This window comes from Mauremys mutica, chromosome 3 (assembly GCF_020497125.1).
Source record: "Mauremys mutica isolate MM-2020 ecotype Southern chromosome 3, ASM2049712v1, whole genome shotgun sequence".
Taxonomy (NCBI): Eukaryota; Metazoa; Chordata; order Testudines; family Geoemydidae; genus Mauremys; species Mauremys mutica.
The window spans coordinates 34925102-34949014 of record NC_059074.1 but is presented as its reverse complement, the minus strand read 5'-3'; the positions used below and the strand labels follow the sequence as shown (position 1 = coordinate 34949014).

Below are 23913 nucleotides of genomic sequence, written 5' to 3'. Positions count from 1 at the left end.
ATGCACCTGGCCGAGATGCGCGGCTTGCCCCAGGCGCTGGCGATGTTGCTCCGGGTCCTCCAGGCGCAGCTGAGCGCCCTGTGGCTCTGCCTAGCGCCCTTCTCCTGCCGGCTCCGGGGGGCGCTGCTGCCGGGGAGGAGCCCCCCGCTGCTGGAGGAGGGCGCTGGGGAGCCGGATGGCGCCGAGGTGCCCACGGTCCCCACCAGCGTCAACTATCACTTCACCCGCCAGTGCAACTACCGCTGCGGCTTCTGCTTCCACACAGCCAAGACCTCCTTCGTGCTGCCCCTCGAGGAGGCCAAGAGGGGGCTGGCCATGCTCAAGGAGGCGGGTGAGTCTGCCCCACTGCTGGCCCTGGGACCCCCGGGGTGAACTCCGCTGCTGGGACCAGGGCTGTAGGCTGAGGGCATCCGCCGCCCGCCTGGCTGGGTCATCCAATTAGTGCAGCAAATACTCTGACATGGTCCAGATTCTGACTGATTGCTATTATTATTAATAATTATTATTTTAAATGTATTATCCAAATGTTGAATTTAATGGGGAAGGGAATTGACAAAACCCCCTCTTTTGATCAAAAAATGCCCCAATTCTCCCTCCCTCTGCACCTTTTTCTACTAGCCTAGTTTTCAAGATATGCTATTGAGTCAGTATATACAACCCTTGACTTGGGAATAGCGGAGGATAAGTGAGTTATAAAGGGAAGGGATCTCAATTTAAACCAGAAATGACTAAAATACATCTTTGACTGGATCTATGAATAAATCTATGACTGGGTTTGGACAGTACTTGCTTTTTAGGCAAAACAATAAATGATGCAATCTGAAGCTGGTATTGTGTCATACAAGATATGAATTACATCATGTTATTCCTAGAAGTCATGGATGATGCAATCATAACGAAGCTTACATCACTCTGCTGAACAAATTGCCCTATATTAGCTCTCAAAATCATACAGTGTCGTGCTCTCTTATTTGTCAGTGTTTGATTTTGCAAAGGGACACATTTCTGTTTAGCCAAAGTGAGCAGAGATGCCTCGTACTTGTGTGAACAGTGCAGATAACTTCTGCTATGTTTGTGGTGAAGTGACTTTTGCATCACAAAAGCACAGTATAACCACTATGGTTAAGAAAGCCTATCACCTTTATTTTGGCTGCAAAATTGGAGATCAGGACAAGAGGTGGGCCCCACACATATGCTGCAAAACTTGTGCAACAAATCTTCGCCAGTGGTTGAACAGGAAAAGGAAATCTATGCCTTTTGCAGTGCCAATGATTTGGAGAGAGCCAACAGATCATACCAGCAATTGTTACTTCTGCATGGTGCCTCCAGTTGGGAAAGGTGTGTCAAAGAAGAAAAAGTGGACTGTGCATTATCCAAACATTCCATCAGCTATACGCCCAGTACCCCACGGAGAAGGACTGCCAGTTCCTGATGCACCAGAATCATTCTCACTTGAGTCAGACGAGGAAGAGGATGAAACTTCTGGTCCTGAACCATCAATGTCACAGGACCCACGTTTTCTCCCATCCTCCTCCTCTGAACCACACCTCATAACACAAGGTGAACTGAATGACCTTGTCAGGGATTTGGAACTACCCAAGAGTAAGGCAGAGCTGTTGGGCTCCAGACTACAGCAGTGGAATCTCCTGGCAGGTGATGTTAGGGTTTCCATGTTCCGTGACCGTCAAAAGGATCTTGTCCCATTCTTCTTCATGGAAGGCCTCCAACAACATCGATGGTGTGATGGCAGCCCTCAACATCGTTCACGATCCAGATGAGTGGAGACTGTTCATTGATTCATCGAAGGTGAGTCTTAAAGCTGTTTTACTGCATAATGGCAATGTTTTGCCATCAATTCCAGTTGGTCATGCAGTCCATATGAAGGAAACCTATGACAACATGAAACAACTTTTGAGGTGCATAAACTATTACCAACATCAGTGGCAGCTTTGTGGCGATTTGAAGGTTGTTGCTCTCTTGCTTGGTGTGCAGACTGGATACACAAAGTACTGCTGTTTTCTCTGCGAATGGGATAGTCGTGCAAGAGATTCCCACTACATCAAGAAAGATTGGCCACTCCGACAGTCATTGGAGCCTGGGAGGAAAAGTGTTCAGCATCCACCACTTGTTGAATCAAGGAAGATTTTGTTACCACCCTTACACATCAAGCTGGGTCTGATGAAGAACTTTGTCAAGGCCATTGACAAAACACAAGCAGCTTTCAAGTACCTCTGTGGAAAATTTCCAAGGTTAAGTGAAGCTAAGATAAACGAAGGTGTCTTTGTTGGTCCTCAGATTCGTGAACTTCTTCGAGATGATGCATTTGACCATGCACTGTGTGGCAAGGAAAAGACGGCATGGAAAGCCTTCCAGTTAGTGGCAATAAATTTTCTCAGAAACAACAAGGCAGACAACTACAGGTTGGAAAACCTCCTCAAGGCATACAAAAGCCTTGGTTGCAACATGTCACTAAAGATACATTTTTTGCACTCTCATCTAGATTTTTTCCACCGAACTGCGGAGCAGTGAGCGACGAGCAGGACATTGCAACAATGGAGAAACGCTATCAGGGCAAATGGAGCCCATCAATGCTTGCAGACTATTGCTGGACAGTGACAAGAGATGCTCCATTTAATGAATACAAAAGACAAGCCAAGAAGCGCCAAGTAGACACTGAATAGGACTAAACTATGTACATAATAGTTTTTTGCCTTTTGTTTCATAATACATTTTAGTTATATAACCCTTTTGCTGATTTTTAAAGTGTTACATAAACAGGACAGGTGAAATATTATCTTGTAAAGCAACCATAAACACATGAAAAGACCTAGGTTTACAATTTATGATTAAAACTCTACTATCTACACAATATACATAGACATAAAATGTAAAAACTTAAATATCTAAGAAACAGTAGCCAATCAGTTGTTTTAATTGTCATATTTGAATTCAGCACATCAAAATAGCACATTTTATCTCTGAAGCAGACGACTTCTCAAAAATTGTAGACCAATGTTGTTATATTATTAGCCCACATTTTCAAAGCTTGAGTTCCTGAAGATAGCTTGCTAAATCCATAAATAAAGTATCTAAATGTGGATTTAGGAGTAGCTTTTCAGATACCCTGGTTTGAAAATATTGGCCTTATAATTTAATGATTTGTAAATAATCTTCAATACAATAATGTGCATGGTACTTTACATCATGAATAGAGACGAGGGGTGAAATCTTGGCTCCATTGAAGTCAATGGGAATTTCATATGTTTATGAAAATCATAGCAAAACTTTAGCAGAAAAAGGGGTTGCCCCTCTTCATACATATTTGAAACAGTTTATTGAACTCAATGGGAGCTCTATGGACTGTGGTTCACCATTAGTATATCTGTGCAAATCATCTGCATTCTTCTGTGCATATGTTGTGAGAAAAAGTTCCCAAAACTTAAATTGATCCAATCTAAATAGTATTTCTCTTTTTTTGTCAAATACTAGGTATGGAAAAAATAAACTTTTCAGGAGGAGAGCCATTTCTGCAAGAGAGAGGAGAATTTGTGGGCAAATTGGTCCAGTTTTGCAAGCAGGAGCTAAAACTGCCAAGTGTCAGCATTGTGAGCAATGGCAGCATGATTAGAGAACGATGGTTCAAGCGTTACGGTAAGAAAAAATGATGTATATGTTTATAAAGATGCACAGGTTTCAGGAGTCTTTTCAATTCAACTTTATAGTAAGGAGTCTGTCTGTGGATATTTTTTAATAATATATTTACAGTAAATGCAAACAAAACCAAATAGTTTTATATGTACTTTTAGATCAGAGGTATTTAGACTGACTTTAAATACATTAGCCCCAGGTGTCCCCATGTCTGTGTAGAAGAGAGGTGTGTCACCTTTAAGATGCTCTCCAGTCCTCCCATGACCATGTGGAATCCTCTTTGATAGGGTTCCTCATGATGGGTTTTGAGGGTGTACTTGAAGGTGGAAGGTGGCAGAGCTGGGCACTTAATGACTCTTTACTACAGACATTGAATATAATTTAATGTTTTGTTTATTTCAGGTGAATATCTAGACATTCTTGCAGTTTCCTGTGATAGTTTTGATGAGGAAGTCAATGTTTTAATTGGCCGTGGACAAGGAAACAAGAACCACATTGAGAATCTCCAAAGACTGAGAAAGTGGTGCCAAGATTATGCTGTGGCTTTCAAATTAAATTCAGTAATTAATAGATTTAATGTTGACGAAGATATGAATGAACAGGTTAAGGCACTAAATCCTGTCCGATGGAAGGTAAGCAAGAAATACAAGGCCACATGTTCTCTTCTCAGGGAAAGGGGAGAAGCAGGAAGGTAGGGTTGCCAGGCATCTGGTTTTTGACTGGAATGCCTGATTGAAAAGAGACCCTGGCGGCTCCGGACAGCACCACTGACTGGGCCTATAAGAGTCCGGTCAGTGCGCAGCAGGGCTAAAGCAGGCTCCTTGCCTGTCCTGGCTCCGTACGGCTCCTGGAAGTGGCTGCATGTCCATCTCCTATGTGCAGGGGTGTCTATGGGGGCTCCATGCACTGCCCCAGCCTGGGGCACTGGCGTTGGCTCCACAGCTCTCATTGGCTGGAAACCGTGGACAATGGGACATGCAGGGGCAGCGCCTGTGGGCATGGGTAGGGCGCAGAGCCCCTTGGCCCCTCCACCTAGGAGCTGGACATGCCGGCTGCTTACAGGAACCGCCTGAGGTAAGTGCCGGCCGGCTACAGCCTGCACCCTGAAGCTCCTCCCACACCCCAACACCCTGCTCAAGGTTGGAACCCCCTCCCACACTCCTAATCCCCTCTTGCACCCCAGCCCCCGGCCCACGCCCTGAGCCCCTTCCTGTACCCCAGTCCCCTCATCCCCAGCCCCACCCCCGAGCCCACACTCCCTGCCAGAGCCCACACCCCCTCAACACCACAAACCCTTCCCCCGGCCCTGAGCCCCCTCCCAGACTCTGAACCCCTTGGCCCCAGCCTGGATCTCCCTCCTGCACCCCAAACTCCTCATCCCAGGCCCCACCCCAGAGCCCGCATCCCCAGCTGGAGCCCTGACCACCTCCTGCACCCCAATCCCATGCCCCACCCCTGAGTCCCCTCCCGGACTACAAACCCCTTGGCCCCAGCCTGGAGCCCTCTCCTGCAGCCCAATCCCCTCATCCCCAGCCCCACCCCAGAGCCCGCACCCCCACACCCAAAACCCCTCCCTCAGCACTTAGCTTCCTCCCATACTATGAACCCCTTGGCCCCAGCATGGAGCCCCATCCTGCACACCAAACTCCTCATCCCTCGCCCCACCCCAGAGCCCGCATCCCCAAATGGAGCCCTCACCCCCTCTCCTTCCCCAATTTCCTGCCCAAGCCCAGAGTCCCCTCTCACACCCTGAACCCCTCATTTCTGTCCCCATCCCAGAACCTGCACCCCCAGCTCAAGTCCTCACGCACTCCTGCACCCCAAACCTCTGCCCCAGCCCAGTGAAAATGAGTGAGGGTGGGGAAGAGCAAGTGATGGAGGGGGGTGTGTGTGTGGAGGGAGCGGGGTCAGGGCCTCAGAGAAGGGCGGGACAAGGGTGTTTGGTTTTGTGCAATTAGAAAGTTGGCAACCCTCCAGGAAGGGGGCATGGTGGAGCAGAGCTCTACTATGCCTGATCTTCCAACTGGGTGAGATAGAGCTATGGCTCTAATTTCTGATGGCACTTAGTATCAAGGATCCGTAACCGATTCCCAGACAGGCCACCTCCCTCACTGCATTTGAGTGACACTCAGATACAGTCAAGAATTTGCCCTTTTGTGTTATTTACAAGGAAATATTTTTTCACCATCCAGAAACCTGGTGATTTTGGGACATATAGGGAACGTCATGTTTTTTTATAGGAAAAAAAATGGAAAATGTCATATTACTTTGAAAAAAGGAAGAAGTCTGAATACACAATATTAATTATTATTAAGTATATTTTTCATTAGAAAAGTTAAATAGCTGTCCTCTTTAGTTTAAAATCTTGTAAGGCTCGCATGCTTTTAAATGTGCAGAGACACATGGAAGAGTCTTTCTCAATAGTTAGAGCCTGATCCTCCACTCTATTACACTAGTTTGCAGTATTTTAATTCCATTGAAATAAATATAATTGAACCAGAATAAAACTGGTGTAACAGAGTGGGGCATCAAGCAGTTTGATCGCTAGGAAAAAAATTATGAGAGAAATCTTGGCCCCATTGAAGTCAATGGCAAAATTCTCATTGACTTTAATGGGGCCAGGATTTCATCCTATTGGCGTCTCTCATTTATGCTAGTTTTATGCTCCATGGTATGCTGGTGTCACTCCGTTGACTTCACTGAAGATTCAGCCAGTTGAAACCACTGTGAAAAGAGACCCAGGGCCTCTCAGTCATGGTGGAGTTTATGTTTTGTTTTTTCCCATGGTAATTATGACAGATATACAGCCTTCATCATATACTTTCTGTCTTTCAGGTATTCCAATGCCTGCTCATTGAAGGAGAGAATACAGGTGAAGATGCACTGAGAGAAGCAGAGAAATTTATTATCAGCAATGAAGATTTTGAACGATTCCTAGATCGCCATAGAGAGGTCTCATGTTTAGTACCAGAATCTAATCAGAAGGTAAAATGAAGCTATTCTTTGATAATTCTTTATTATCAGAAACTAGAAAATAGCATGATAGCTAATGCTTTGCTTACTAATACTTTGCTTAGAAGTTAGACAATATAATTCCTTTAGCAGCTGGTTTTTTTATATTTGGAGAATTTTTTACAAAAATCTATTACATATGGAGTGAAAAGCACATAACACTGGGAAACTTACAGTTATGGAGCCCAATTCTGCCCCCATTGAAATCAGTGGGAATTTTGCAATTGATTTCTATAGTAGCTGGACCAGGCAATGTTGGTGGTACTAAGGTAGATGGGAGCATTAAAAATACCAATAGCGTAACAGTAATAGGCTAGGTTTTCTAAGCGAAAACCTGCATAGTGAATTTAAAACAAAATAAAACAAAAAAGAATCCAGAGGAATTTAGTGCCAGATCACAACATTTAAGGATGGTCACATTTTAATAGATAACAAGTTTTTTTTAAAATTCGTAACCCAGTTTTCACATGTGGATGCCTCAATAGGCTACATCCTTCCTTTTGAATTTCATATAATCATTTAAACATGTAAAATGGGTATTCACTGTACATATCTAAGTGCTGATGTGAACATCCAAGTAAGTGATTGGATATATTTTAAAAGCACCTGTATCCATTTGAGCACCCATATTTCATAGATTCATAGACTTAAGGTCAGAAGGGACCATTATGGTCATCTAGTCTGACCTCCTGCACAATGCAGGCCACAGAATCTCACCCACCCACTCCTGGGCTGGAACAAAACCCTAACCTATGTCTGAGTTACTGAAGTCCTCAAATCATGGTTTAAAGACCGCAAGGTGCAGAGAATCCTTCAGAAAGTGACCCGTGCTCCATGCTGCAGAGGAAGGTGAAAAACCTCCAGGGCATCTGCCAATCTTCCCTGGAGGAAGATTCTCAACCCCCAAATATAGCGATCAGTTAAACCCCGAGCGTGTGGGCAAGACTCACCAGCCAGCACCCAGGAAAGAATTCTCTGTAGTAACTCAGATCCCACCCCATCTAACATCCCATCACAGACCATTGGCCATATTTACCTGCTAATAATCAAAGATGAATTTCAATCTGATCCTTAAACCAAACAAAAAATGGTAGTCAAGCAACAATTTGTTTTTTCGTAAAAAGCCACCTTCATGGTTCTCTATCTGCTACTCACTAAGAGCATGATCCAAAGTTCATCGAAGTGAATGGAAAGACTCCAACTGATTCCAAAGGACTTTGGATCAGGCCCTAAGGGAATGGATACTTATTATGCCTATACCTTACTTCTCCCCTAACTTTCACTAAAAGCATAGATTTTAGTTTGCCTAGTAATTTCTAGTTTTTTTCTATGCTTTTACAGATGAGAGACTCATACCTCATTCTGGATGAATATGTAAGTTTTTGTTTGCTACTTAATGAGTTAATATTTGTCTATCAGTTAATATGGGCTAAGCTATTATTCATGGTTTAGCAGACTAAATTACAAGTATTTCAGTTTAATTTTACCCCTATACAGCACTTTCCACATGTTTCTGAAAGAATGGCCTGCTACATGTGGATGCAAGGAAATTGTATTCATCATCATAAACATTTAGACAACTCAAACACAGGACCTGATCCTGCAAATGGACCTGAGTGAGCAGCTTCACAAGTGCATAGGGGTCCACTTGCATGCAACCAATTGCATGATCAAGATAATAGTTTACACGTCTGTTATATTTGATCCTCACTGTGAAGTTCAATTTGCAGAACTAATTTGTGTGGGAATGTGTATTCTTTACCTATATGTAAACTAAGCAGGATATTTTGTAACGCTCTTTGTACCATCTTTTAGGAGAAAAAAAGACCCTGGTCCTGCAAAGGTTTACTCATGTGCTTAACTTTACACTTGCGAGTAGTTTCATTGGCTTCAATGGAATTACTCTGCATAGAGCTAACCATGTGCATGAGCCTTCACAGGATTGGGGTTTAAGTTAATTAATTTTGTAGAAATACTCCACTTTTAGCCACTTTCTAATTTTCTTAATCTATGAATTTCCTAGATGCGTTTTCTGAACTGTAGAAATGGACGGAAAGAGCCTTCCAAATCTGTCCTGGATGTAGGCGTAGAACATGCTATAAAATTCAGTGGATTTGATGAGAAGATGTTTCTGAATCGAGGAGGAAAGTATGTGTGGAGTAAAGCAGATATGAAGCTAGAATGGTGACTCAAAGTATTTTTTTATTGCACATGCGCTTTGTAGTACGATAATAATAATTATTATTTTTGACATAAGTATTGTATATTTGTTTCTTATTTTTATGATTTATATATATGCCAAATACCAAATTTTAATACCAAATTAAAAGTAGAGTAATGTTAATTGCAGAGAAAATAGTGTGTGTAACTTTAAATTTTAGCTTGCTTAAAACTAATCTTTTTGAAATTTAGATTGTTTTTATCTACTGTGTACTCAGGGATTGCTAAATAATGATTGAATTTAGATATAAGATGATCTCCCAAATCTAGTACCTACCTAGTCTCTTAAAATTCTTAGACTACACCTTCCACTATGGTAAAATATATTGTAAAAATATATGTAGTTCTAGGCATAAAGAGTATTGCATTAAATTAGAAAAAGTCATATAGGAAATAGTTTTAAAATAATAAATCAGTGACTCAGAAAAACAACAAATGCAACATCATAATATATTTCTTTAATGACCAGTTAGACAGGTAGCTTTCTTATCATGAAGCTTGTTCTGCCTAGTTCTTAAGAAATAACAAGTTACAATTCCAGGCTAGGTCACTAGGGGGCAAATCAGTAGCGCTTCGAAGACAACGCTGACATTTTCTTGAGTAAGAACTATTGAATAGGGTTAGTTACCCTAATATATGACTGAGGCATAGGCTAAATTAAGTTAAATGGAAACCAGTGCCAAGTGAAACATCCAATTTTCACTTTGCAAGCATTTATTTGTGAAAGTGCATATTTCCTCCAGTATTTGTAAATGTGATGCAGGGTGCAATTTTCTCGTGTTCACTAGAGCACACTACTTTTGTTAGAGGAGAATATGAAATTTTTCCCAAAACATAATCATGTTTTTACCCTTGATGGCAAACATTATTTCACTGGAAACTGACCGTGTTTCCCATGGGAAATAGCCTTTTGTTTTAATAAAAAGTATTCAAGGTAAAAACCAAATTTTGCTTTTTACGTGAATCCACTCAAATCTTACCTTTTAAATGATTTTTTCCTCACATCCAGCTCTCGGGGAGCTCTTTTAGAGAGAGTGGACAGAATTCTGTAATGGCTGCCTTGTGTTAAAGAAATGCTAGAGTTATTTGCTGTATATTTTGCTAAGCCAGGAAGTCAGAAACCACAAAGTTCACATACCATATGTCTTCATTTAGAAGTCAGCTTGGCTTAGTAATCACCCTTATTTAGTAGCTGCACCAATAACATACAAGCTGTGAGTGAAACCAATTAAATTTAATAACAGCCACCTTTGATTTAAAGGGGTAGCATCAACTTGAAATATAGTAAACTCAAAAACACGAGTTAGAAGTAATTTCAGTTATTACACTTGTGCCTGAGCCCCACTGCCACTCGTGATGGTTTTACAGTTATGTTTTTCTACTTTTAAAAATGTTTTTTTTCTCTTCCTTATTTTTTGTGTGAAAAACCCTACAAATGGGCAACTCATTGAGGATCCGATCCTGCAGACACTTATGTGTGAATAACTTTACTCATTCAGATAGTCCCATTGAACTTAGGCCTGGATCCTCAAAGATATTTTGGCTCCTAACTTCCACTGAAATCAGTGAGAGTTAGGTGCCTAAATATCTTTGAGGATATGGGCCTCAATGCTTACAATTACTTACATGCATAAGAGTTTGCAGCATCTGGGCCATAGCATGTGTCAAATGCTAGTGTAAATAAATAATAGAGAAATATACATGTTTTCTTTAATTTCTTTCAATTATAGTACTTTTACTTCTTCTTTTAACAATAATAGGTAAAGTATTTTCAGAGAGAAATTAAACTTTTAATTTCACTCTTTAAAGGTGCAGCACTAGATGATCACAATGGTCCCTCTGGCCTTGGAATCTATGAAAGGTAGAAGTAATTAAATGTAATAGAAGCCACAGCTTCTAGATAGTTTTATGGTATTACGCCCTGCTGAAAAAATCGGGAAATATTTTTAAATAGTAATTCCTTAGGTCTGTATTTTATTTTCCTAACCATAATGACATAGAGCCCTTAAAGAACAAAAGAGTGTCGAGAGAATTCTGCAATCATTACGTTGCCTATACATAGATTTTTTTTCCCCTCAAGGCATTTTAACTGCTCCAGATAGAATTAAAAGGCTTGATCCCACAATCTTTAGGTGAAATTCCACAGGACCTCATTTAGAGTTTTCCCTGAGTAAAGACTGTGGGACAACACCCAAAGTATATACTTGTGTCCTTGGATATGATTTTTTCTTATGGCTAAAATCTTGGATCCAACATATATGCTCTGCACCCAGTCAGCTGAAGAGTTTGAATTCTCTGTGATTGCTGGTCTAGCCCTAGCTTGAGGAATGGCTAGTGTATCCTTGTATCATTAAATCCATCAGCCTACTGCTAACCCAAAATGCCTGCTGTGTAGCAACATGCAGGGAGCCTCCTCAGGTATGAGCCACACACACAGAAATATACAACCCCTATGCAAAAAGCAACAATGAGTCCTGTGGCACATTAAAGACTAACAGATGTATTGGAGCATAAGCTTTCGTGGGTGAATACCCACTTCATCAGACCCCTATGCAAACTCTTTTAATCTTGCCACCCTTCTTGCCTCTCTGTCATTTGCACAAGATAAATGCAACAGTTTTGCTACAGGAATAAAAGAGTTAGAGAGCAGAAGCTAAAAAGTGAATAGAAAAGCAACTAAAAAACAGTCAGACATTTAGAAACATTTGAAAAGAATGATAAAGAGCCAAAATTTTCAGAGTGCTGTGAAGAGAGTTCTGATTTGTGTTCTTACTTTTCACATGGAATTCAGTCCTGTGGGATTTTCATCATCTTTACTACAATATGCAATAAAAAAAACCCCAAACCCACCGTATGTGGTATTGCTTCAAAGGAGATGGAAATTGTTTGCACCAAGATACATCACAATGAGAACTTGCTTTAGTTTTTAACATACTTTGAAGGCTAAACCTTAGCAGTGAATAGACACTTTTTATACATTTTAAAATTTTAGGTGCTTCTGAATGAAAAAATCCTTGTTGTTTAAAGTTGTAGTTTTTTTACTGTAACAAAATGAAGGGTTTTTATCAATAGCTATAAGTTTCAGTATTAATCTAGAATGATGTGTGCTATTTTTACACTGATACAGTATATAGATGTGGTTCCTATTAGAACAAATTGTATATTTTAGGCCCTGATCAGTTATACACGCGCTTGACTTTAAATATGTGACTTTAGATCTCAATCCTGGAAACACATATGTGCTTAACTTTACTAGCATGAGTAATCTCATGGTAGTTAAGAACATGCATATGTGTTTGCAGGATCAGGCATTAGCTTGCACAGTAATTTGTTAGCACTTTTATTGCTTTTCATATTAGGAAAAGTGACAGGTAGAAAGAGCTCAATGCACTTGAAGTCAGTAAGATTTTTTTCTGAGTAAGTAATGTAGGATATGACCTATTTGATGTGCTTAGCTTGCATTATAAAGTGTAACTGTAATATTTTAGTGTGTTGCAGAAATATGATGTTGAATTTATTTATTACTACTGAATTTTTTTAAAATGTTTTGTAAAAAGCTTATATTAATATATTCTGCATTGTAATAAAGTCTTTTAACTTTCTTAAATGTACCTATAGTTTATTTTTGTAACATATAACACAGAACCATATAATCTATCATATTCACAAGGAGTGTTCAATTTTGAATATATGGTCCTAGTTTAGCAACAAACGCTGTAAGAATGCCTTGACCATGCAGAGCTGATTGCAGGATCTGGGGCTAAATGTAGATTCTTTTCTTACTGCAGTGCATTTGTTATGTGGGACTGGGACACAAAAGATTTGGGTTCTATTCCCAGTTTTACCACCTTGGGCAAGTCACATCCTGTCTCTGTGTCTCAGTTTTCCCATCTATGAAATGGGGATAATGATACCAACCACCTTTGTAAGTCCTTTCAGATTTACTGACCAAAAGTGCCATGTAAGAGCTAGATATCAGTATTATATGCCTGAGCTGATCACTCCATGTTATATGAACACAATTATATTACATTGTATTGTCAGCCTGACAGGCCATGTTGCTATACGTATTTGAAAGGCACAAAAGGGGTAGATCATCTCTTTGCCTGTGCAGATAGAAGTGACAAAACCTGGTGGCTCCAAGGTGGGAGTAGTTGAAAGTGATACCTATACAGCATCATCCACCCATCTTTGGGGTACAGTGTAAGCTCCTGCATTGGCGGTCCAAAAGATTGAGGTTTCATAGTTCTTTGGGTAGGCTTGCATGGCTGGCCTTACTATATTTTGCAATACTAACATTTTCCCTCCCAGTGGCAGGGATGTAGTCTAGTTGATTTAAAGGAATATTTCCCATTTCTAATGTCTATGATTATCTTTTCCTGCCACTGTTCCTCTCTTGGCTTGTGCAGAGAGAGAGAGAGAGAGAGAGAGAGACCGGCTATTGTTTGACGTCCTTTCTAAAATCATCAGTGTTCCTCAATAAACTTTTCCTCCTGCTTCTTTAGCAGGCAAATCTATCCTGCATCTGTTTTTTCTAATTTCAATAGTCTCTGTTCAGCTGCTGAATGATTTGATGAACCAGGAAGAGAGCAAATGGTGCAGGAACCAAGCATTCAGATACGGGGTGCTGGAATAATTTTATAGCGGGGCTGCTGATGACGGAACGGAAACCATGTATTTGGTGTTTCTTATAACTACTCCAAGCCAGCAGCACCCCTAGGTCCAACATCACTGTTCAGATACCCAGGCAATGGCAACGTAGGCCACTTTGAATTAGGGCAGTTTTAAAAGTGGGAAGGGAAACACGTTCCAAACTGCCCCCAAACGAGCCCCTCAATAGAGAGGCTGCCTCCACATGGGGGAGACTTGTGGGGGAGAAAGGGGGAGGATGCATCTCGCTAGTTGTAGTGGGAACGTGGGGTCGGCAGAGGGCGCCCACGTGGGCGTGCTGGAAACCTAGCGGCTGCAAAACCACTGAAGCTTAATGGCGTCTTTGTGCTTAGATTAGCTGCTCCCTCCCTCCCCCGCCCCCGGAAAGCCCCGAGCGGCGCACACTTGGCTGCGCGGCTCACGGGGCTGGGTTCGGAGCAATGCCCGGCGCGCGGCCGCCGCCCTGCCCAGGCTGCTAAGCGTGCGGTGCATGGTCCGTGCAAGCGGCCGCCGCCCTGCCCAGGCTGCTAAGCGTGCGGTGCATGGTCCGTGCAAGCGGCCGCAGGAGCTGCGCAGGCTGCAGGGCGCAGGAGGCGCCCGCTTTGGGGAGGCAGCCGGCGCAGGCACGGAGGCGACAGCAGCATCTCTTCTTCCCCGCCGAGGCTGCAGCGGCAGACGGGTAAGGGGGGGCGGGGGGCAGCATCTTGGGCATCCCTGTATCGCCCCAGAGGCGGGGAGGTGGCGTGAACTTGGCGGTGGTACTTAGGCCAGTGGCACCTCGGAGCCAGCCGCGCGGGGTGTGTTTCGGGGGTGGGGGGTGTCAGAGCTCTAGAGCCGCCCCAGGTGGGGTTGTAGGTTAGGCCAATGTGTGGTGCCAGGGCCCAGCACCCAGAGGATACGTGGGGGATCTGGGTCTGTCCTGCCCTCTTTTGCTCCATACCCGCGGTGAATGAATGGCAGTGAGCCACGGCGTCTTCGGGCTGTTTCGTGCCCCAGCAGTAATCGCGCAGGAGAGAGGCAAGAGTGCATTGATAGTGTGTGTGTGTGTGAGACTTCACCATTGTAGCCTCCTGTCCCAGCAGCACTGGCGCCCACCCTTCTTGTGACTGAGCTCAATTGCTGCTACTGCCTGCGGTCCTATTTGTGCAGCCCCCGACCCCACCCCCTGCATCTCTTGCCCCAGAAGCAGGCAGGTGTGGGGCGGCGGCTGGGGTTTGCACAAGCCCAGCAGCAGGAGGAGGATGCAGCCAGGCGGGCGCTGCCGCCTCTGCCACTTTGCTATCCCGATTCCACTCGGCTTGTTAGCGAGGAAGAAGCAGCGAGACAATCTCTCAGGCTAATCCTTTCGAGCGACAGATTTTCTGCAGGAAAAAAAAGGCAAGAGTTGCCAACCCTTGGCTCTGCCTGGAGTTGTGAAGTGTGGTGGTGGAGGAGGGGTGGCTGTTTGGAGGGAGGGGGGGGGGGGCTAGGTTTTATTTTTTTGGTGTGGGTAGGGGGCTGGGTGGTGGCCCCTCCACTTCTCTGATCCCTTTGTGCTGTGTCCAGCTTTCTGTTATAAAGGGAGGAGGTTTTGTTTTGCTTCCCCCAGCCTTCTCCACCTGTGTCTAGTGCAGGTGGGTTGTGATCATATGAACAATTTGCCTTTGTGCTGCAAGGTGGTGGTGCAGGTTTCTTGTAGGGAGCTGGTGCCGAGGCCTAACAACCCCAGAATGAGCAGAGAGTCTCAAATTATGGTGGAAAGAAGAAACAGAGTTCCTGTGTGTCTGTGTGGCCACCTCCTCAGGGGAACAAAAAACTGGCAGAGGGCTCCATGCACACTCCAGTCCTGGCCATGACAGCCCCACTCACTGTAAATTCGGCTGCTGCTATTATTCTTGGTGTCCATGTTTTAAACAAAGGCTTATGAAAGGGCTTGCAGGAAACCCATCCTGTGTCACCAAGGGCAGTTAGTGATTGCATTAGGGAGAGCTGGTTGTAGGTTGGGTGAGGGAGGGAAGAAATGAGGCTGCCTAATGTATTGTGCCGTGCTCCTCTGTGCCCCTTTTGTCCGTGGCTGTTCAACTATGCTTGCTTTCTGTGCTGGACGGGAACCTAGGGCACAGTTAGTTAATGTTGTAGGTCACCATAGGGTTTTTCAAATCCACTTACATAAAGGGCTCTATTTTAGTCTACACACTCTCTGTACAAGTATGAGCTCCTGTCACTGGTTGGGGGGGGTCTTTTTTTTTACGAGTAATTAAAAATAAATGTTTCTCCTTTTGTACAACAAGTCTTAAAGAACTGTGAAGGTGTTTTGACTTTTCTTTTCTGGAAATGGTATTATTTCAGTTTAAAGAACCTCTGGCAAAGGCTGTTCAATTCTAGAGACGTTACCAAACTATAACAGCTATTATGAAAAAGATACTGTAATAAACAAGGAAAAATTGCTACAGATGGTATAGCTCACAGAGGCTGTTTACAGGAACTGTAACTTAAAAGCAGCAAAGAATCCTGTGGCACCTTATAGACTAACAGACGTTTTGTAGCATGAGCTTTCGTGGGTGAATACTCACTTCGTCGGATGTAGATACCCTACTTGCATCCGACGAAGTGGATATTCACCCACGAAAGCTCATGCTGCAAAACGTCTGTTAGTCTATAAGGTGCCACAGGATTCTTTGCTGCTTTTACAGATCCAGACTAACACGGCTACCCCTCTGATACCTGTAACTTAAAAAAACCCTGATCATACTCCATACTTATTAACACTCATATATCTTCTATGATATGATGCTTAGAGAGGAACTAAACCATTTCAGAACAATTTTGTATCTTGAAGTAAGGAGAGCTACCCATTACTGAATAGTGATGGGAACAAGTCTCGTATGGAGAATGAATAAGCATGAATCCCCCTGAGATATGGACAGCAGTCTCTTTTTAGCCAACATTTTAGGGGGGAAAAGGTTTGGCTGGTTTTGGGTTATAAAAGTGAAAAAAAGTGCTTTCTGAATTCCCTCCCCCCAATACAAAAGTGATACTGTCCTTGATTTTATCAACACAGGAATAAGAAGTAACCAGATCGTAACTAGCCTGATTTTTCTGAAAGGCTTAGCACCCTCAAATTCATTTGAAAAAGGCAGGCACTATATCACTGTATGTAGTACTTGCCCTTGGACCATTGAATTGAGGAGAGATATTGATGAGGAATGAAAACAGATATTATACATTTTAATTTCGATCATATCCCTAGATGATCAGTCACTTCCTTTTGCGAAACAAATTGTTTGAGCTTTACAATGATGATTTATGAATGATGGACTTATTTTTGGTTTGTTTACATGGTGAAATGATTTGTTTGTAAGAGTTATGACTTCATTTGATGGCAGGAAAGAGATCACTTGATCATTACCTGTTAGGTTCACTCCCTCTGAGGCACCTGGCATTGGCCACTGTTGGCAGACAGGATACTGGGTTGGATGGACCTTTGGTCTGACCCAATATGGTGGTTCTTATGTTCCCAGACTGGCTAGCAGTAGTGCTTTGGAGATGAGATAAAGAAAGGGACAAATTTTTCTTTCTTTGAGGAAAATGAGTTTTGCTACTGATTTCAATGGGGAAAAAATTAGGCCAGAAGTGTAGGTCTGGTTCATGCTTTATTTCACCCTTAGTGTCACCAGTGTCCTGGAAGTAATCTTTCTTACATATGTATCTTTGTATTCTATTATGCCAACGTTAATGTGTAATTTGACATATTCACTGATCTAAACTACAGGTCATGAATATATTTACAGTAACAAAACATAGCAGGTGTGTACATGTATGTCTCTCTCTTTATACATGCGCACACACTGACTGCCAGATTGTACATTAGTTGTAGACACTGCCACAATAAGTGTGAGGCTGATAAACTTTGATTTTAAGCTAATAAAAGATGTTTTCATTGTGTTCGAACAGTTTGGTAGTAGATTATCTTTTTCCTACACCAACTCTGGTAGTTATTGGGCTAGATTGTCTCCATGTTTTGTATTATGTTAGGTACCCATAGACTTTTGGGTATGAGGCACCCTATTAATACTGTTAATTATGTCCACTTTTAAGCTTAAAATATACAAAACATATATTGTAAGGGAGCCATTTGAAGAATTACAAATACATAGTTGGCTTTTATTACTACTTTTTCTAAAATCTTTTCCTGCATCAGATTCTGTGGTTGTAAGAAGTGTTCATAATATAATACAAGATTTGTCATCTATCCCCCCAACTAAACTCTCAGCCTTGTACGGTTGACTTAAGCGTCAGTTTTGGCTGCATAAAACATATGTTGGTAAGAATGGAGCTAGTGTACCTGGCGTTATCTAGAAAAGGCCCACAGACCTTTCTTGACCTGGGAGAGGCCTTCTCCTGTTGGACTTCTCAGTGCTGATCCATTGCAAAAACTAACCCTGTGGATCCCCACAGGCAGACCCTTCCGCCCTTGTGGATCTGATTGCAAATTTAGTGTGTTCCATAAGCTATTAAATTTTTTATCATCATGAAAATTAGGCTGCAGTATTAATAGTATATGTGTGGGTTCTTGACCACATTGTTTTCAGTTTCCTTTTATAACTCTCAAACTGCACAAACCAGTTATAACCTAGCACAACACTTACTCAGTTTCAGTGGTTTAATAATTCTGTATACTGCTTGGTCTATTGTCAGTTGCTGTTTTTATAAACAGGCTGTCTCTAACTAGCTGTGCAGAAGTGAGTCACTGGTGTGCTGTTCATCTCCCTGAGAGCTGGTGAGATCCTTTCTGAAGGAGGACAGACTAGATGATCATAACGGTCCCTTAAACATCCTTAAAAGCTATGACCTTGGTACAGCTTTTGGATACATGGTAGCCACGCTGCATTCACATTGCACCAGTAATGGGAGTGGTTCCCTGCTTCTGGAAGCCATTTACATGAATTCATGTTAGCTATGCCACAACCCTTCAACGTACACTGTGTGTGAATCCTGGAGCAGTCAGAGAATTCTTGCAGAACGCAGACTTTCAGCTAGCCCCTTTAAGTGTTTGCAGATAGTGAACTTTCTAATCACACTAGAGTTGCCTGAGGGACCACGTTTTAAAGATCCGCTGGGAAAAAAGGAAGGAAAAGAGAAAAATAAAATAATGTGTAGCCATAAAGAGAGGAAGGCATCCGAGGAGCAGGTTGGTCCTGGGCTCTAGAGAGGCAGCAGCAATTGCCACATCCCTTCTATGACATCACTTCTATCTTAACAGACGTTTTGCAGCATGAGCTTTCGTGGGTGAATACCCACTTCTTCGGATGTGATCCATGATACGCGAGGGATAGTCACTTGCTGGGAGTCTTACTCATTGAGCTCTTTAGTTATGCTTTCCTGTGGGCACCACTGCAGCAGTTAAATGTGACCATCTCCTATGGTATCCAATAGAAACATGTACTAAATACTCCATCATAAGTTACTAAATAGCTATTTCCTCCCCTCCAGTTCTCTATGTACCACATAAAGGAACTTCCCTCCAGTAGTCCCCTCCCCAAGTGCCTGGGAGAAAAGATGGGGCCTTGCAGTGTGTCTGGAAGATGATCAGATCTGGACTGTGGTAGACCAAGGGGGAAGTAAGTTCAGGTCTCTCTCTTCTGTACTGAGGGGAGCTCCAGTGTGAGTGCCTCCCCTGATCACAGGGCTCTGGCTGTACTGCACATGGAGGGAAACAGACTCTTCTACTAGGTCCCAAACCACTTCAGTCTTTAAAGGTTAAATCAACATGTTGAGTTCCTGTGGAAACTTCCTGGCAGCCAATTCACACCTGAAGCACTGGTGTTATGTGCTGCCTGGACAAACCTCCACTCAGAAAATTAGCCAATGCATTCAGTAACAGCTTCAGTTCCTGTGGTCTCAAAAAGCAACTCCTGGTAGAGAACATCACAGTCCTCTGATCTTGAAGTGATAAGGGCATGGGTAACATATAGCAAGGTCCGTGCCCTGTACCCTGTGATGACTGTCACCATCTGATCTAGGTGGAGCTCATCTCTCAGACTTCATCCACTCCTCTGTCTCTAACAGACACTAAGTAATTTGCATGAGCAGGATTGGTTGAGTTAGAGACAAAAAGCAGAGTGTTGTCTGTATGCTGAAGATGGCTTACTCTGTCTCTTCCCTAAATCCCTGATGGCCTTAAATACTCATTTAGCAGGCGTGGTATGTGAGGCTGAATTAAGCAGGGGAGCACATAGCCTGGCACGAATCCACTATGGGTCCACCAGTAGCTGTCACAACATTAGGATGCTCCCACACATGATTTCTGCCTTTGCTGTTTACCAGACACTGTCATCCATGCTGCAGCTGCCAGTTGGCAGTGAGGAGCAGTAGAGAGAATACCATGGGCATCTCCGTCATCCCCGGTTACTAGTCTTGTAGCCCACTTTTACTGGCCCTCTGTCGGCTCCCTTCCCACTAGTTGTGCTGTGGACATTGGTGGAGTTAGCAGCACACCCCTGTAAGCAATTCCATCCTGCCCAGTAGCACCTTCCCTAGTGGCACTCCACATCATCCTGAGTAAGGAGTTCTGTGGCATTATTCTTCTCAACAGATTACCCTGGAAATGTATCATCTCCAGACACAAGCGATGCAGATGAAATCAGTATTATTGGACAACCTGCACCACATCCTCTGGATGCCCCCTGATTCCAGACTGTCAATACAACCCAATCAAACAGTACAAACAGATGTTATTTCTTTATGGCAGTCTGCTGTCCTTTGAGACTAGCAGAAGTGCCAAGATGTGCTGATGAAGCTGTCTATGCTAGTGCTGATGTTAGGAATATCGTCTTGAGTCTTGCCTGGTATCTAAAGGTAGCTTTTTGGCAGACCAAATTCTCAATCCTCCCTGAGTGTAACTACTTAGAATAACTGGTGAAGACAGTTAATGCCTTTATGTGCGGCTGCTGCTTAATGCAGTGGAGAGGCCTGTTGCCAGGGCTTTGCCACAGAGACAATTACAGGAGCTGAAAAAGAATCAGATCACATGCTCTGCAGCTACAATCAGGTGTGTAAGTTACTTTGCATATTCTGAGAGAATTAAACTCTGCACCTAGCAAATAAATCCTAGGTCTTGCCTACAAATTTTATAGCACTGTAACTATGAATAGTTTAGAAACTGATGCTGGTAACACAGTGCATTCCTTTAGTGTGAACTCAGTTTTGCAGGTATAAAGATGCTTATGTCAGTATAGCTTATTCCCATGAAGTACTATAGTCTAGTTTTTCAAGACATGATGCCTTCAGGTAAGGCTTGCATGGCCCCCAAAGGAAAAGGGTTGTTTTCTAAAATTCTTTTAATCCTATGTTTCCTGTTACCTTTTCCTGAGAGAGCCAATGCCCGTTTTTGTTTTTGTTTTTTCTCCAAGTCTTCCACCTGATATTAAGAGTTACACTCATCTAGTCAGAAGTCTGAATCAATGCCATATGACTTGAGGCAATCCAACTATCCAGCACATATTGAACTTTTATTTGTCATTACCAATATCAAAGCGTTTACATTCAGTCCATACAGTTTAAGAAACAATGCTCAAAACTTTTCTCAAAGTAGAATGATATGGTAATTTCCTTTTATTTTTCACCTTTTTGTGACTATTCTGAGTGTTGAAAAAGAAGCTAATTATTTAACTGTTAACTAAGCTTTAATCTGAACATTGTATCATTCCGAGTCAGAGTGATGATCCAGAAACACTTTATACAATAACAGAGGAGAAGAAAGTAGCTGTTTTTCCACTTAGGTATATTATAATAGAGGGTACAGTATTTAAGGCCCCCCCTCCCCCTATGCCTTTGCTGATGTGGGCGTTTGTAATAGTGTTTTTCTGAGACCCCGACTGAATTCTCCTTGTCGCTGTCTCACTTGAAGGTTAGTCCCTGAATCTAGAACATGGCTCTGCTTTGTGTTCTTTCTCTACTCCTGAATTCAGTTTGTTGTATTTCCCTCATTTAAACTCCATGTGCTCATTTGCACAAGCAAGATGATCCGTCTATGGCCCTGTCATTTCCACAGCTCAGTCTCTCACACTGGCATCTGTTGAATACTAATTTATTTTTTTGCTTTCATTATTTTTTAACATTAATTTGGTAACAAATGAAGGAAGAAGCTGCTGAAGTATTCGTGCATTTCCAGTCACGTATCCAGAGCATTCTGGGTAAACTTCCCTGCCCCATTTCATCTGGACTTGTTCAGATTACTAATGTAGGACCAAATCTTGTCTGGACTTAATCTGCATAACCCCACTGATTTAATGGGTATAGATGAGGAAAGGTGTAGCACAAACTTGAGTAATGTCATACTGGGTACCTTGTTTAATTAGAGGGAGGGCAAGTGATCCATATTTAACTGTAATTAATCTTTCCTTGTAAATCAGTCTCTCCAATTTGCTTACCAGTTTTGTTCCTCTTCTCTGATCGCCTTAACATTTGTTAATATCGCCTCCTGGGATGCCCAGGAATTCCAAGAGCAGTCATATCCTTATGGTTAAGGATACGATTCTGTCATGGAAGTCACGGATTCCATGACTTTCCTTAGTGACTTCTTCTGGGGCAGGGCTGGAGCAGCTGTTAGCCCTGGGGCTGCCGGAGCAGTGGCCCCAGGACTGAAGCAGCAGCTGGGGTTGGGGCAGGCCCCCTGGGGTGGAGGTAGCAGTGGTCAGCCCCTGCTGCAGAAGCAGTGGCAGGGCTGGAACAGCTGCAAGCCCCTGGCTGTGCTCTATTTGTCCCCCCCTCTCCCCACCCCGGTATTTTTAGTAAAAATCAGGGACAGGTCATGGGCTTCCGTGAATTTTTGTTTATTGCCCATGACCTGTCCCTGACTTTTACTAAAAATACCTGTGACAGAATCTGAGCCTTATTTATGGTTGTACTAGCCATGGTTAGGCAGTGACTGGGAAAGCGTTCTGCCTTTCCGGGGGCTTAGAGTGTGAGAGTGCCTCTGTGGGTACTGAGGCATGGTGGACAAACACAGGAGAGGAAAGGTGGTCAAGTGGGTAGGGCATTAGCCTGGCCCTTGAGGCACCTGGGTTTGATTCCGTACTTTTCCACAGGCAGCCTGTGTGACCTTGAGCATATCACTTAGTCTCTCTCTGACTCATTTTCCCCATCTGTAAATTGGGATAATAATACTTCCCTAGATCATCGGGCTGTTGTGAGGATAAATGCATTAAAAGCTGTAAGGCACTGAGATATTACACTAATGAAGGCACGTGACAACTTCTTCTCCCTTAAGAGAGTGGCATGTGTTGCCCTGGACAATCAGTGTGGTGGAAGGGACATGACTAGTGTTCTACCCATCCGTGCTCCTTTTGCTGTCTAGTACTAGTGGAAGTGCTGTGGATCCATCTTTTTCCACTTGGGGAGAGCAAGTTTCTGGGTGATCGCACTCTGGTGCTCAAGGGAGGGGTGGGCATTCCTTTTGACCTGGAGAAGAGCTGCCAAAATCTGGCCCAAATTATTTTGCTATCCCACTCCTCATTATCTTGCTACCATTAAAAGTGTTAAGTATAGCAACCGATATCCACCTCTTCTTCTCTTTTTATGGACTTGATTCTCCACTACCAGGCATCTCGTGAAATCATTTAAACCTGTGCAAAGTGAAAGTAAGTCTACCAAGCTAGAGCACACATGTGACACCCACTTGCACGGGTTTAAATGGCTGAGAATCCTTCCTCCAGGTTTCAGTAAAATTCTCTAAGCTCTTAATCGTCATTTAGGAGAAAAAATCTAGTTGCTCTTGCTTGTTACGCACTCTCCTTGCATCTCTGAAAAGACACTTTTAGCACAACAATAGCCCACTTCTGAGTCGTTCTCTTTTGTTTCAGGATGGCATTCTATTTAAAACAAACTTGTTGGAAGACTAGTTTCATAGGGAGCAATGCAGTGTAGCTGGAGTGCACGTTAAATGTTTTAGGTTAAAATCAAGCTATGACAAATCCTTAGAAGACATGTAAGTCTAAAGAGTGCGATCTTCTTAGCAAATTGTCAGTTAGTGCTAAATATTTTCTCCAGTCATTTAACATTTCCATTAACTCCTCAAACAGTTGAAGCTCAAAGATTTGAATGAAGCTTTGCACATCTGGTTGGTGTTCCCTTCTTTTGATTTAGGCTAGCTACTATTAAACACTATTTTATTTCCTGACATTTCTTCTTATTGTTGTTAATAGTAAATGGATTCTCCGGGGTGGCTCTTGTTACCCAGAAAGTATTGTTTTTGCTTAGTCTCTTTGCAGGCTGCCACAGTGCTGGTCTCCAAGCCAACACAGAGCTGCTTTCTTTGCCTTTGTCCTGCCTGGTCAGCATTGTGTCGAATTGTCCCAGCCAAAGACAACAGTTCTTGTCAGCAAGTAAGAGGAAGAGGCAAAT

The 23913-nt window shown here is 42.9% G+C and overlaps 2 protein-coding genes across 4 annotated transcripts in view; both read left to right on the top strand.

Annotated features, from left to right (window-relative positions):
• RSAD2 (radical S-adenosyl methionine domain containing 2) lies at nucleotides 1-12432 on the top strand. The gene is made up of 6 exons (XM_045008747.1): nucleotides 1-331; nucleotides 3490-3651; nucleotides 4051-4280; nucleotides 6484-6633; nucleotides 8002-8034; nucleotides 8684-12432. Exons 1-6 carry the CDS (start codon nucleotides 1-3, stop codon nucleotides 8846-8848), a joined length of 1071 nt encoding a protein of 356 aa, XP_044864682.1. The 3' UTR covers nucleotides 8849-12432.
• A 1437-nt stretch (nucleotides 12433-13869) lies between these two features.
• Nucleotides 13870-23913, top strand: part of RNF144A (ring finger protein 144A) — a 105558-nt gene continuing 95514 nt past the window's right edge. Inside the window, exon 1 of one of the 3 annotated variants that reach the window (XM_045012057.1) lies at nucleotides 13870-14209. The gene's annotated coding sequence lies outside the window, so the exon portion shown is untranslated. The remainder of the gene's footprint in view (nucleotides 14210-23913) is intronic. The other 2 variants (XM_045012056.1, XM_045012055.1) reach the window with 2 other exon arrangements.

Excerpts from the sequence above, each read along its gene's own strand:
- RSAD2 (XM_045008747.1), top strand. The coding sequence starts at position 1 with ATGCACCTGGCCGAGATGCGCGGCTTGCCCCAGGCGCTGGCGATGTTG. Across the intron at positions 4,281-6,483 it reads TAAATCCTGTCCGATGGAAG|GTATTCCAATGCCTGCTCAT; the intron begins GTAAGCAAGAAA and ends TCTGTCTTTCAG. Across the intron at positions 8,035-8,683 it reads ACCTCATTCTGGATGAATAT|ATGCGTTTTCTGAACTGTAG; the intron begins GTAAGTTTTTGT and ends TGAATTTCCTAG.